This window comes from Dreissena polymorpha, chromosome 4 (genome assembly GCF_020536995.1).
Source record: "Dreissena polymorpha isolate Duluth1 chromosome 4, UMN_Dpol_1.0, whole genome shotgun sequence".
NCBI lineage: Eukaryota > Metazoa > Mollusca > Bivalvia > Myida > Dreissenidae > Dreissena > Dreissena polymorpha.
In genome coordinates this window covers 112615589-112631729 of record NC_068358.1, presented here as the reverse complement: position 1 = coordinate 112631729, position 16141 = coordinate 112615589, and the positions used below count along the sequence as shown (strand labels likewise).

At 33.3% G+C, this 16141-nt stretch overlaps 1 protein-coding gene across 2 annotated transcripts in view; it reads right to left on the bottom strand.

Moving 5' to 3' along the window:
• The window catches only part of LOC127877519 (protein tumorous imaginal discs, mitochondrial-like), a 55947-nt gene extending 39806 nt beyond the window's left edge, over window positions 1–16141 (bottom strand). For both annotated transcript variants that reach the window (XM_052423454.1, XM_052423455.1), the window contains exon 1: window positions 15980–16141. In XM_052423454.1, coding sequence (XP_052279414.1) covers window positions 15980–16133 — 154 coding nt within the window. In that variant the 5' untranslated portion in view covers window positions 16134–16141. The remainder of the gene's footprint in view (window positions 1–15979) is intronic.

The following is a 16141-nucleotide window of genomic DNA, read 5'->3' as shown; positions in this document are numbered from 1 at the left end:
GCATTTTAAACATTTGGCCCGACTGTTAGACAGTGTACAGACTGGTTTCTTAATTTTTATCATCAGACGGAAATAAAAAGTATCAAAGAAAGATAATCAAAACACGGTCTACCTTGTTATTTTAGACGACTTTAATGGTAAAAATGTCTTCAACAACGGAGCAGAAACCCTAAGCTTTGAGCAGTCCACCTCCCAAAAAAACTAAGAAAGATTATGATAAAAAATATGATCTAAGTAAACGCACCAGAACTTTTCAAGAAACGTGGCTCACAGATTTTCAATGGTTACCCGTTGATGATAATCAAATTGCTACCAGTAGCGGCGCAGAGCCTCAGTCTGATGAGGTCGACATATTGGACTAGTTTAATTGGTAAAGATTACGATGTACTTATGTTTAACACATATTTTAATAACAATAGCTTTGCAAGATTAAAAGTTTTAGAAAGTCTTAATATTGTTTATTATATACTGCTATAATGAATGTACTATTGAAATACAACTATAAGCAAATCATACTCATTTTGGTATATTCCACATTGTTTTACATTATACATGTAATCATATAATTTATATAAACATTAACGGACAAGTGTAGTTCAGCAACGGACAAGTTAAATTTCCTAAATGGTTGTCCGTGGACAAGTATAGTTTTTTGAGATTTCGCCACCCCTGGTAGGATAACCTGGTTTGCGTCAGTAGACTGGACGGTTGATGAAACTTTGCCAGAAACAACATCTGACAACTATGCACTGGGCTCAATATTTGATACATAATCCCCAGTTGTTTGTCAAAATTTTATAAATGCGTGATCTATTGACAATCAGTACCGGTAATATATTTGGCCGTGTTCATTTTACACCGAAATTGGTTACATATTACTGAACAAGTAGTATAAGAGTATGGCTCCATGGCACTGAAGCTATGAACGATTATGAATCAGTTATGTGTGAATAACACAATGACATTATCAATCGATAGTTTCAGTGGTTTTGTGGCGTTGCTGTACCTAGCACACTAAGGCCATAGAAAATAAATAACTAGATTCTCATCCAAATTTTGGGGAAAATTGGGGCGGGTGGGTGGGTTTTATTTTTTACTTTTTATTTTTTATTTTATATGTCAGACCTATATATAAGAAATGGAATGTTCACGAATTTGTTGGTTTATATGCATAATGCCTATATGTTTGTTTGTATGTACAATTATATAGAATAAAAGAAATACATTATCAAAATTTGACTATTGTGTTTTATTTTACCCTTTTAATATCATGTTAAATATATTCTGACATTCAATAAAACATTGGCTACACAAAGTATTAAAGGAAATACATATCTGTAACAGAACCCTTTACATTATTTTTTCAGAATGACTAGATATTATTGATTAAAACATGGTATGCATGGAGATTTATGGGAAGTTTCAGGGGTGTCTCCAATACTAAAGTAAATAAAATTTCCTAGACAGCCGACAGCTTGACTAACTGTAACATCGGGTGACATCTGTGTCAATTCTAATTTATTTCGGCCGACTAGGGCACAGACGATTTTTCGGGTGGTCAACTTTCAACGATGGGGCTTGATCATACAAACCACAAATGAACTCATCGTACAGGTCCGCGAAAGTTAAAGTTTCTGCACATTTTGACACCCCGTACCAATCTTTTACGGTTGTAGCACCGTTTCTATACCTCAAAATAAAAAAACATTTTGATGTTGATTTCGCTCGATCACTTAAATTTCAGACGACGCTCGTGCGCCTTTAAAATCAATAATTGTCTCGTAGACATTGAGCTTCCGATTCGCACTTTGCAATTTTCGTACTCATTCAGCCGTTTCGTCTTCAGTATTTTGCGGTTTGATTTTTTTCCTTTTTTTCAAAATAAAAAAACGTTCGGGCGGGACGATTTTCGATGGGCGGACGAGGATGAGAATCTAGGAATTTATTTTCTATTGGCTAATCAGTCCTTACGGTGTACTCGTGGCCAGTTACGTAAGAGACTGATGATGGCAACCTCATAATGTAATCCTCGTGGAAATTGTGCAGTTTATGCTTAATATTGTCAAAACCATTTATTTCGACAAGTAAAGCCGTTCAACAAATTTGTTCAATTACCTAAAATAATTAATGTTTTGTTGCATTCTCTAATGACCATGATTAAATTTGTAATCCGAAACACGTGTTTGAATTTTAATATTAACGCCATTTTATCAAATTCTAGTTTCAAATAAACAGTGCAAGTAATGTATATTTCGTGTATACTGTTCATTCTTCGTTTCGATAAAAAGCGCGCAAAAAAAAGCCTTTTGTAAAACGTCACGTTCACACAAATAAAGCGTGTGTGTATTGATTGTTTTAATAAAAATTCAGTAGCTTAGAGACAATTTAAATATTTTAATTTCGGTTAAAACTGTTCTTGTTTATTTTAACTAAATTATATCGCAAATTATTTTGAATAGACATTTCCTCAAAATTAAGTTCAGATGAAACATGTTTGATCTCTATAGTTACGTTTTAAGTAATTCATTATTGAATCAGTTAGTATATTGTAGACACTACCGAGTAAACAGACAATCCGGACAAAACTGGATTTTGTGTTGGTTATTTTGTAAACACCCTTAGCAGGTATACTGATTTTGAAATTGGGAAAAAACGTCTCATAGGGAATCAGGTGCCGTTTGACGGTACCAGTTTTATATAGAGGAAAAGACGCTGCTAAAGCACACACTCATGCAGATAGTACCATTAAAGCAAGAAATAATTGCTTTTCATTTACTTTGTTATTCTTTGGTACGCTCTATCCACCATATTGGAAAACTGTCGTTATGTTGCCGACTTTCAGTGTCCCTATTGGTTAGGTCGCAGAACATCAACCTTATGCACATCAAGATGTTTGATGTAGCCTAAGTCGATAACGATGTCAAACAGTAGTCTTATTTATAAGATGCGCAAAGAATTTAGAGATACTTTTTGTATGGGCTAAATTCTTTGGAACATCTTATCGGCGAAGGACCAATTACGTGGTGGAAACCAGAAAGTATACATTTTCATCAATTTGCGTCAAATTGCAAAATAACATTACCAACTCAGAAAGTTTTAGTTCAGAAGTCCATTTTTACCTCAAATATCGTCAAATTGACGTTAGAAAGGCATAAATTCTTGAGTTAAACTTTTGCTTAAATCGCATTACAATCACTGACCTCTCGACATGTTATGAAACTGATTTAAAGCCACACACCTTGAAATGAAGTACATGTTAATCAATAAATATAGATGCATTTTGAAAGTGTGCAAAATTGTCATTTAATTTATAGCCTAGTTAGCAAGTAATTTATTATTTTTTTAAATTCTTAAACTGAAAGTATGATTTCTATAAGTATAAGTCCATTTCGACAAACGCGATTATTTTTAAGTTATAAAGCGCAAAAAAGACAGATTTCTACCTTGTAACCACCAGATATATTCCAATTAAGATAGATAAAATTAAATCTATAGCCTTGTTAGCAAGTAATTTATTCTTTTTCAAACGGTACGTTTTTAAAACCGAAAGTAGGATTTCTAGATGTATACGTTCATTTTTGACAAACGCGATAATGTTTAAGTTTTAAAGCGCAAAAGAGACGGATTTCTACCTTGTTACCACCAGATATATTCTAATTGGCATAGATAAAAATGTTTCTTATTTATACTGAAATTTACTATGCCATGTATTTCATTTCAAGGTGTGTGGCTTTAAATAACAACCAATCAGAAGAAGGCATCAGAAGAAGGTCAAGGTCATCCTTCAAGGTCAAGGTCATCCTTCAAGGTCAAGGTCATCCTTCAAGGTCAAAGGTAAAAATAAATAAATTCAAAGCGGCGTTATCATGAAGCTGCATATTTTGGGTGGTGGAAGTTCAAGGTCAAGGTCATCCTTCAAGGTCAATGTCATCCTTCAAGGTCAAAGGTAATTTTTTTTTAATTTCAAAGCGGCGTTCTCATGAAGCTGCACATTTTGAATGGTGGAAGTTCAAGGTCATCCTTCAAGGTCAAAGGTCATTTTTTTAATATATTTTTTTCAAAGCAGCGCAATAGGGGGCATTGTGTTTCTGACGAACACATCTCTTGTTAGTAGCAAATAATTAAAAGCCAATCTTTATTTTTAGTAGCAAATAATTAAAAGCCACTACCGTGACTGTAGATTCACCACTCAATGTGCAGCTCCATGAGATACACATGCATGCCAAATATCAAGTTGCTATGTTCAATATTGAATAGTTATCTCCCTTTAAAGCTTAAAAGTTTGATTTGTATTTTTGACCTTAGACCTTGAAGGATGACCTTGACCTTTTATCACGATTTGTTTGTCAGAAACACAATACTGCCTACTGCCCCACTTTGATTTATAAAAAAAAATAAAATAATTTGGCAGGTCAGATAATTATGTCCATTTAAAGCTTATTACTTCCGTTGGATTTGTTTTTTCGATCCCTAGACCTGGAAGGATGATGTTCACCTTGAAATTTACCACTCAAAATGTGCAGCTCCATGAGATACACATGCATGTCAAATATCAAGCTGCTATCTTCAATACTTAAAAAGTTATGACCAATGTTAAGTTTTTTTTCGGAATGATGGACAGACTGAAGTAATGACGGACAGTTCAACTGCTATATGCCACCCTACCGGGGGCCTAAAAATGTCAGCAAGAATCGTGTGTTGAAACATCCTCGTGTTTTTAAGGTAGCATGCAAAGGATAACGTCTGTAGGCTGCAATTCAGGAAAATTTAAGGTGTATTTAAAGTTTTTTCATCGTTTTCCTTAATTGGCAATAAACGACGTCTGTTTAATGATGCGCACAGAATCTTTGCACAAAACTGCAATTGTGTTTATGAAGGGGTGCATGAGGACTCCCAGAGCCATCATTGCAAAAATTATTAAGACTACAAGAGCCCTGGGAGTCCGTTTATATGAATAAGTATGCTAGTTCTGGCTACCGTAACTTTGAATGTCGCTTTTTATGATTTTTGACTGGCGCGACTTTAGAGTTATGGATCATTACCCTATTAGGAAAGTAACCCAGAAATTCCCGAAAAGTTGACAGTTAACAAAGACCGGTCCAAAACAGCTTTTAAAAGCAGTTATTGGCCCAAATCAACCACTTGATCAGAAAGATTTACATTTTTCACATTTAACTGAAATATTCTTTCACAAAATAATATCTTAAACATTTAAACTTAAATCTTTTCTGCTCTTACATATCGAGAAAAACAGCGATGTGAAAGACATTTTCGAAATGCGAATCTCCCGAGATTTCACGGTCATATGACGTTATTTCTATTTTAAGTAACATACCATGTGCTCAAGTGTTTTCAAATTCAGAATGACATTTCCCGGTATTTTAAATTATTCTTGCTTGTTTTGTTAACAAATTGCAGTGCCAATTCAAACTCAAAGTAAAAATATTTAAAAATTCCCCAGTGTTTTATTCAAAATCTGGTCCGGACCCATTCCCATATATATTTTTTCCCAAATGGGAGCTAAAAATTTCCAATGGAAAAAAAAAAAAAAAAAGTTTTTTTTTTAGATCAATATTTTGTTCATCTCCAATCCATATAAGATCAACATTAGTAAATATAATACTGGACACACTTGTATCCTCAATTTTGAAGCATTTGTTAGCAAAATAACAACAACACTAATTTCCCAATTTTAGTCAAAACGCCGCGAATTTTCCCAATCCAAAGGGACGCGGCCCCAATCCCAAAATGGTGAAAAAACACTGTTACCTGATTTACTTTAAATCAGTATTTTAATCCACCAGAGGTAAGTTGTGAGTCACAAATAATAAATTTCAGAAAACAAAAGTAATGTTCACCATTTCAGCAAAAATGTCAAGGTCGATCTAAAAGTATCCAAATGAAAACTCGTCATGTGACAAAGCGACAATGGTGTCAAATTGTGAATTTCAGGCTGATGTGAGTCATTTTCATCTATTGTAAGGTGCATTTGAAACAATTGAACCTTAAAATATGCCACGATGCAGTAATTTATATTCATTCACCAATATATGTAGAAATGTATTCAATAAAATGAACTGTCTTTGATTTATAGCATGACATAAATATGTTACGACTCTGGTTGACTTTTGATATGGGGTTTGCTTCAGCGTACAGGTCTGTCAATACTATATTATCAAAGCGCTGAAAGCACTGAATTTGTTCGCTGTTGTATAATCTTTGACGCAACTCAGTTTTCAAAACTATGTTAAAGCTTTTTATATCGCAAGTTTGAAATGACCACAACCCATTCAAATTCATAGAGAGTGTGTCTTAAAGCACAGGTCGATTATTTTTTTTATTCAAATCACTGATACAGCTAATCAGTGTGCACAGGCTAATCTTATTTGACATGCATTAAGCCCTGTTTTCCCTGAAAGCAGTCAATATGTACAGATTAAAATGATAAACACTAGACTGGCCAAGGTTGTCTTACAAGCTGGTAAATACACGCTATGTAGAGTACCAGTGAGAACAGGAATATGCAGTGGTGAGAGCAGACGAATTTTACAGGATTATCCACACAGACTGTCATGGGTTACGGTTCCTGTCGTAGCTAAGCTCATACTGATTTGCAAAATTGCGTCAGCATTATTTGTGAGCTAATGCTCACAAATAAAAACTGTACGCGGAAGTTTCTTGAGCGAAAGTATGCATGTTACACTATAAGTATTGACGTGATTTCTTGATAAAGTAATTATTTCATTAATTAACATATTTATGATACGGGCAAAAGCCCGCGAAGCGGGCGTTGACCGTTTATTTGTATCACTTTTCTGAAATACAAAGAGACATTACCTTATAGGGATACAAGTCAAATAATTTCTGCCGTCACCTATTTTCGCGATGGAAAATCATAGAGCGCTGGAGCACATAGGCACTTCGACAAACGCTATATGACACGTAGATGCATTCCTCATGAAATAATACGGCATGGCAGTAATTATTAGGTAGCGAATCGTACTCTATGTTATTGTATTATGATTTTCTACGATCAAAATACGTCTGTTTGCCTCCCTGTGTGAAACTTCCTGTTTCCCATAATGCATTGCAAATTGAAAATTCTCTAGATGTTGTTAACAAAATCTTTAAAAAGATAACCCGTCTAAATTATTTGCGTACTTCCGGTTACAATACCAAATAAGATTAGTTTCGAATTAACTTCTTCAATGAACCCAATATTCTATAGTTAATATTATCCCTTTACATAAATAAACAATTGTTTAAAAGTTTAATTTGTTCACAACATGAAGGGCCGCGTTTCTTTCGTCGACAACTATACATGTCTGTGTGATGTCACTGATTTTGTCGATACGTCATTAAGAAGTAAAAATTGAAACTGACATACTCTGGTGGATGTTTACATTGTTGAAATTTAATAAATTAATGGAATGCACTCGATTGGTAAGTCATTATTCAATTAAAATATTGCGTTTGGTTACATAAAACATCATTCTATATACATGTAATATTGCTAAAGATTACCTTTGATAGCATGGGAACTGTTTTCGGCACATACAAAATTTCGCAGATTTTAAATTTAAGGTCATTTTTATTCAGTCAAACTAATGGAACATAAAAGTTATCATTTTATTAAGTTTTGGAGTTATTTCTTGAGTATATTCTACGTGATTATTCTCACGACCCTTTCTTTTGCGATGTATTAAGTTACGTTGTGATTGTAAAAATATTGTATCTCCGACTCATACTCGATCATTTTCGTACCAAACTGTTTCAAACTGTAAAAAAATCAAACTGTGCTTACATACACATTGGAAATAGACTTATTCATATGTACATTTTATGGATTGTTTTTGATTTTCTTTTAGAAGCTGCTCTGTCAAATGCTGGACTTCACACATTCCATGCAGCATTCTGCTCAACAACATTCTGCTCTGCTGAGCTTTGTACTCAACAACGAAGCAATTCTGGACCTAAAAAGCTTGACTGGGACTGTAACATTAGCAATTGTAAGGTTCAACGTTAGTGGACTGTAAAGAAACTGCAATTATTGTGACCAGACTCTGTATGTCTGTAAGCAAAAAGAATATACAGCATAACAAATATCAGCATAACAAATATCAGGTGTGAAAACAATGTGAAAGAATAGTGAAATTAACAATTTGCAATCAGGCATCTCAAATGAATTGTTGATATTAAAAATGATAGTTCCCAGGCAGCTCTAGACGTTTTTTTTCTGTATTTCTATTACTAGTATTAATTCATAAAATGTATGCCACAATTAAAAAGCACACTCTGTTTAGAGACCATTGTGTTGTCTCAGTGTGTGATGATGACTTTGAGTAATACATTGTACATTAAACAATATCTACTAAGTTGTTTTTAAGTATCAGATTTCTTGTTTATTATATAAATGAATGTTAATTTTTGCTTAAATATAAATGTGCATTATGCAGTGCCAGTAGCACACTTTGCAATATTTTAATTACAAAAGAGTGTGCTGTACACTTGAACTTATACCTATAATTAATAATCCTTGCCTAAAAATTCATTTGACACACCTGAGACCATGTTGTGTATTACCATTATTATTTTGCACATTATGCTGACACTTTGAAAAAATTGAAAATAAGCGAAAAGCAGAAGTTTAGTCTTGTCAACTGTCTCTGATTACCACTGATTACTTACTTTTGAAGACCATATAAGAAGCGAAAGTGTAGGATACGGTATTCATTTTATTTGATGACTGCTTGTTATTATTTCTTCATAGAAGGCGTACTGGATGAGTGGAGTATTTTTTTTGGTTCTACATCTCTGATGAAGTCAACTCATTGAAATTTAGTGCCATGACTGAGCGTCTTTTTTAACTTACAAACGCGTGGTAGGAACTTACCGAATATATGCAAACTCATAACAGTGTGTCTAATACTACATGTGTTGAGTGCACAGAAACAAGGGCGAGATGATAGGGGTATAAATGAACATACTGAATGTGTTATTTTGTTTATGAGCTTGAACATACAAAAACTTGACTTTAAGGTAACGCACCTCTAATGATTTCCCGCGATTTCTTCGAAGGTTGAAGAGCCTACTATTAGGTGCCGTAGCCTAGTGGTTAAGGCGATAGACTAGAAATCTTTTGGGATATTCCCGCGCAGGTTCGAATCCTGCCGACGACGTATACTTTTTTGCGACGCGTTTTATTTATTTTCTAACGTAATTTGATTTAATATGGCATATAAGCCATATTTATTGTTAAATATGTTGCAATTTTTATGCACATTCTTCAATTATTAAAATTAAAACAACGTTATGGCGAAATTGGGTGATTTACTGTTGAAAATACGAACCATGCATGTTGCATTTTTATTTTCATTTCAAAAAGTGAACGGTAAATCTGTCTATTTCTTGGTATTTTTGCTGTATATAGTGTTTCAATAAAAACTTAGTTTAAAATATGACTTAAATGATACTATTTTGAATTTGATGACACTTTGTTTTTAACCGACCCAATTTTTACTTGGCTGAAATCACTTACATTTCATGGCGCTCTTCCATAGATAAAAATTTGTAAAAAATAAATGTCTGTAAAAGAATACTTATTTCATATTGTTTAAACTTTAAACACCTTTACAGCATCTGTACACACCAACTGCATGCCCATATTTGGAAATTTGAATAAATTACGGAACTTTTATATACCCCAGGTGTGAAAATAAATTGGACAAAAGCCGAGCGTGGGGGTGGTTTTGAAAAAATCGGTATATTTTTTTTAAAAAGCATGGAAAGCCTACCTACAAATTTGCATGTAGTTCAGTGAAATGATGCTGATTAAGAAAATAATTAATTAGATTATATTTGGATATGTGCCCATTAGAGGTGCGCTACCTTAATCAATTGGGATGTACATGCAGTTTAATAATCGGGTTGTTATTTAATAATCATATTCATGTGGAAACTGCCTCATTCACATGCAATACGCAGCTGCTGTCTATATGTTTAATGCCACATTCCATAATGACTGAATATCTTTACTTTCAAAACATGAAAATGAATTAAATGAAATGAAAATAAATGAAATAATGTAATTAAATTCAGGTGAAAAATATTTGATTATATTTTATTTAAATATGGTTTGGTAAATTATTTACTGGTTAAACAATTCTTGTTGATAACAGTAAATTCGTAATAATAAGTATGTTGTTCTTTATTTTTTGTCTAACACATAAAGTGACAGATACACTCATATATTTAGCGTTAAGCTTATGATGTGGGTCTTCATCATAAACCTAAATTTTTGCTACTAGTATTTTCTCCTTAGCACCAACCTAGTAATGTTTAATCTGTGTATGCCATAAGCGATAGTTTTTACCAACTGTTAATTCCTGAGTATTCAGAAAAGTTTACCACATTTCATGACATAAGCTCTAACAGTGCGGAAGATATGCAAAGAGTATTGTGTCCAAAGCCAAAGGTGATATTTCTGGTCTGTGTAATTTTGCACAGTGAATGAGGTCTATGCACTTCTTTCAAGATAGACGCAAACACTCCCGCAAGCATTGTTGCATTTCAGCGTTTTTTTTCCCCAAAGGGGAAAGCTACCTGTACCCCTACAATTGGGAATTTTTCGAGTCGTGAAAACTTAAAATTGGGAATTTTTCGAGTCGCGAAATCAATGAATTGGGAATCTTTAAAATGCATCTTCTCTACCATTAGTGGCTTCATTCTGCATCACAAAGCATCTTAAGCTCTAGGTTTTAACAGAAAATGATATGTTTACAATCATGTCATGTGAAAATTGTTTTATTGCCACTTCAGTAGGAATGTGCCTGTCAATGGAAAAAAAATCTTCTAGTGATAGGCATAATCACTGAGGTTGCATAAAAAATAATATTAATACTTTTATTTAAGCTCTTAGAAGGCTCACAAGCCCTGGACAGTCCTTTTTTGTGAAAACATATTTAGTAATATCAATTAACGTTTTAAAATAATAATAATAATGAATTATCAAATTATATGTTAAATTCCAAATGGGTGATAATCAGATCAAAGTCAAACATATCTCTCCTCACAGTCAGGCACAAAGTTACATTTAACTCAAAGCAACTTCTCAAACTCTATTAACAGCCAGTCATTGTTTACATTTGCAGACAATGTACACAACAGACAAATCAGAGGATACTTACATTACATAACAAGAGCCTTCTGCAATGTTTTATGCGAGTGAAATTAAAAACTTAAAAAACAGAACAAGAATAACAACAATGGAACTTGGACTGGTTTGAAATCTTTTAATAACATTACATTAATGATTATAGACAGTGAAAATAGCCAAACATAACCAATATGAGTTGTAGAGTGGAATGCTTTAATTATATAACTAGAGTTAAGGACAAGAATATTTAAAAAGTTTTCACAAAATAAGCAAGATATAAGCTTTATATAATGTTCAATTTTGTGACCCTAGGGTCAGGGTATAGTTTGACCCAAATGGCATAATTTGAACTAACTTGGTACCATAAAATTTTCTTAAATTAATTTTATCACTAACAATCAGCAAGTATAGTTATATATAATCAAAATCTTGGGAGGTGTAAGGTGCCCCACCCACTTTTTGAATGTTTCGTTTTAACCTACTTTAAACACACACAAAAATCGAAATAAAGCATGAACACGAACGAGAATTGAATTAAAGAAACTAGGCTATTAACAAATTACAAAAAAAATCATACCGAATGATTTATAATGGGGCGAGTCGTTATGGATGTGGGGCGAATCAGTATAAAACAAGGGGCGAGTCGTTAATGGGGCGAGTCCTTACCTACAATCTCGGTTGCGCTCGTCGAAGGTTTTTCCGGCCCTGTCGTCGAGGGACGAAAGAAGTCTGTTAGAGTGCGAACCCCCGGTGAAGTATTTTCTTCTCTCTTGATCTTTTTTCGATAATATTTAGAATTATGACTCATTCTTTCCAATTTAAGATTTGTTATTATCTTTCCTTGGCTACATGTAGTGAAGACTGGTCTTTCGCGGGGAAAAACTTTTTGGCGGGAAAAATCAATCACTATTCGTCGCGAGTATGTGAACCATTCACATTTTACACGACCGTTAGAGTTGCGTCCCTTTGAGTTTGACAATTGTTTACCTTTCTACGGTACGAATTTCGGCGAAAATAAAAGACCAACAATGAAAGGCTCGGCGATTTTAAAAGATATTTTCAGTGAAAATGAAAGGCACTGTCGATTGGGAACGGTACCTAGGATCGTTGGGATGGGTAGATATGGAGATTGGGAAAGGTCCGGTTCTAAAATTGGGAAGCTACCGGTAGGCTTTGGGAAAGGTACCGTTCCCCGGTATAAGTTAAAGAAGGAAAAAAAACGCTGCATTTATATATTTAGTAACATTTATTAAGTACAAAAAGTTTTTCATTTACATATGCAGGGGATACATTTATGATGTCGATGATTTAGACATGGGACCAAAATAATGAAGTACGGCACCTTTCTTTTTTATGCTTAAGTTAAATAAAATCGTTTTAGAAATAATCTCACCCTAAAACATAAATGGCATCCCTGCATAAGGAAAACATCAATAAAACACAGTTTCGCGAGATTTTTTTTTTTTAATTCTAACATTGTTTTGAAAAATGGAAACAAAAAATGAAATACATGTTTAAGAGTTTGAAAACAGTACAAGGGGTTACTATACAAAAAGCATAGCTTCATAAACTTGTTTAAGATTTAAACAAATTATATTTTATTGCTTTGCTAAATTACATATTGTTTTGTAAAGAAATTGAATGTTTTGTTGCATGATAATGTGCAGACATACAGTCAGTGTATCTATTCCGTCACACCTTACGCTATTTCGCTGCAAATTTCTCACGTGCGATAGACACATTTCTCTGTTTTCGTATGATGAGAGACACTTTTTTTATCGATAATTTAAGACTTACTTGAATTAAATCGAGCACGTGTAAGAAGGTAAAACCACGCGTGTAAACCTGCACCCGACGTGTCCGTTTGCGATAGCAGAGAAACTATTCCGAATCGCATATCTATTTTTAGATGTGTGCTCTCGGGGGTCATCTCAAAATGATTTTTGACTGTCACTTTGAGCAGATTTTTGTACAAAAAGGTATCGAGACATTGTTACAAAATATGGGGTGTAAATAAAAAACACGATTAAGTAATAATTTTACAATTTTATTTCTAGCAAATCAACTGCCTGTTGAAATAACACTTTCAATGCTGGATATTTCTTGCGTGTCTTATCAACAATGTGTTTCAAAGATAACACACACATTCGTGTAGTTGAATCTTTGTTACAAACTGTCTCAAATCATTTTGGCTATTTTGGAAGGCTGAGCTAATTGGATGCAAGTGCTTAAATCCAGTCCATAGACACATTAATTCCAAATCTTGAAATGCAGCATTGAAAGGTTTAAAATCAATAACAAAATAAAAATATATAAAAATATATAATTAACAAACAAGACATAAAGGACTAGCATATTCATTGAGTATATTATCACATATTTTGTGGGGGAAAAAATGAAGTTCGGTGTCAACTTGTTACCAAACAATACATTTGGAATGTCCTAAATTCAATGAGGTTGCAGAAAAAAATGGAACTTTGATAGAGAAGGAAGAAATTGATTTGGTAGGGTAGAAATCATTATGATAAAAGGAGAAATTGCTAAAATGAGTAAATATTACTTTTATCCTAGTGATGTCCTATGTCATCTGCAACAAACATCTAAAATATCTTTATTGTTTGGTTATGTGTTAACTCATTCAATTCAGCCCCATACTTTGTACATGGGGTAAAATAAAAAAAACTAAATCCTTTTGTGTTCACCTTGTTGCACAATGTGATCAACTGATCATAGAGAAAATACCACATGTACCATACTGTATTCATTTTTATTACAGTTCATACTGTATGTAACCTTATATGTTTACATTTATTAAAGGCAAATATTTCCTATGATATCATAGTTTATTTATACAGTACTGCGTGAGTATAACATACATTTTAATTTATAGCTAAGTTAAGTATGAAACTGTGCTCTGTATTCAATGAATTTGAAAATGGCTTTAGGAAGTTCACAACTAAGATACACACAGCAATCAAAATGGTATTTAAGTCAAAATTGTTATGTGTACCATTATAAGATGCACATTATACTTTGAAATATTTTTTACCGCATAACTATTTAATTGATTAAGATAATTAATTACCCGCTTTACAGATTTTGCTGCCTCTACAGCTGGACTACAATGTACTGATGATCTGTTTGTCTTCTGCTTTCCCATGGCAATTGTATCTGCAAATGTAAATGATATAACAAGTGTTAACCCTTTACAATGCAATAACAGGGTTTTCAAGATTTTGATGATGACACTAGATATAATTGTGATAAAAGGAGAAATTGCTCAAATTTGAGCAATTTCCCTTTTTATCAAAATGATATATAACCTTCTAAATCAACTTTGTCTTATTACATTACAACTTAGTGTGTTATCTGCAACCTCTTTCAGTTTGGGATGGTCTAAACCTAAAAATTAAGGTAATGCGGGCTACACAGAATGTTTCATGAATATTTAGAAATCCGCCAATTTATTTGAATTAATATTATAACTTTATCTTTATAATAATATCTGTCAGCATATACTCTTTAAATTTGTTCTGAGACAGCATACATTTAGCATTTCCCTAATGCAAAGAATATTATTCAATGCATTGGATAATTTGTGTAAATATTGTGACAAAATTATAAACTGCTCATTAATGAGCCTGCAGCAGGGATATAGTGAACACATTGTGACACACTGTGAATAATGAGACCAATTATTTGAAAGAATTCATCATAGCTTTTGTTTATAATAGTGTTCATACATGTATATGTGTGTGTGTGTGTGTGTAATCACAGGAGCTTGAAATTCTATCACTACATAAAGTCTATGCATTAATTATTAAAAAAATACCCCACCCACCCCTCTTCTCTATATATAAAAAGACAAGCTGTCTTTTTATATATAGAGAAGAGGGGTGGGTGGGTTTTTTTAAAAAATAATTTATGCATAGACTTTATGTAGTGAAAGAATTTCAAGCTCCTGTGGTGTAATTCTGACAGTTAAGACAGTTTGTCTGACCACTGAAAGTTTATTTATTTTCATTACACATTTACAAATGGGAGAAAATATTGCAAACATTTTATTTCAAGGCATACTTTGCATGTCAACCAAGTTTAATGACGAACTATAGCATTAAACAACAGACCAAATCCGCAAAACATGCACCAAAAATGTTTGTCGAAGTTACGGTAATGTTTATACGGCCCCCGAGTTATGCATCCAGGTGGTACGGAATAGATACACTGACTGGCCTTTATATAATGGTGTTTATCTTTCTTAAATGAAGGTCGAAATGCATATTGATGACTGTAACGAGTAAAATATATATAATTCAAGAAAATAACACGAACCTTTTGGTAACCTCGTTCATTGAACAGATTAATGTTGTCCACCGACTTTTCAGACGTCCGAAAAAACGCGCCGGAAATTCAACCGATCTGAAGCCTCGTTTTGGAAATCCAACCGCTGGCAGACCAAGAATTCATACATTTTGTAAACATCCATTCAGTAGACAAAGAAATAATTACTTTACATGAAACAACAGACAAAATTAAGTTTCTAAACATACTCTCTCCGTACCAGCCATTCAATCTAGAAATATGTCGGAATCGGACAGGAGCCGGAATAGATAAACTGACTGTATATTACCTGTGTTATTTTTATCAAACTTCAAATAAGCTTTTGCCCGTAAATTAGGTAGCACCTATTATCATATTAGTCAACTAGATTTTTCAAGCGATAAATAATCCATTCATGCATGATCTGACCATGATGTAATTTTCCTTGTTTGACATTGACATGTATACCGCGAAAACACATGATAAACAAAACGAAAATCATACCATTTCCAAATTTATGAGACTTTTTGCACGACAGCGTTGAAAAAGACACGACACAGGGTAAGTGCATGTAATCGCTCGTTAGTTTTAGTTCTGACAAAACAAACTTGGTTGTTTTATCAAGTGAACGATTCCATGCCGTTCGAAGGGCAGCCATTTCTAAAG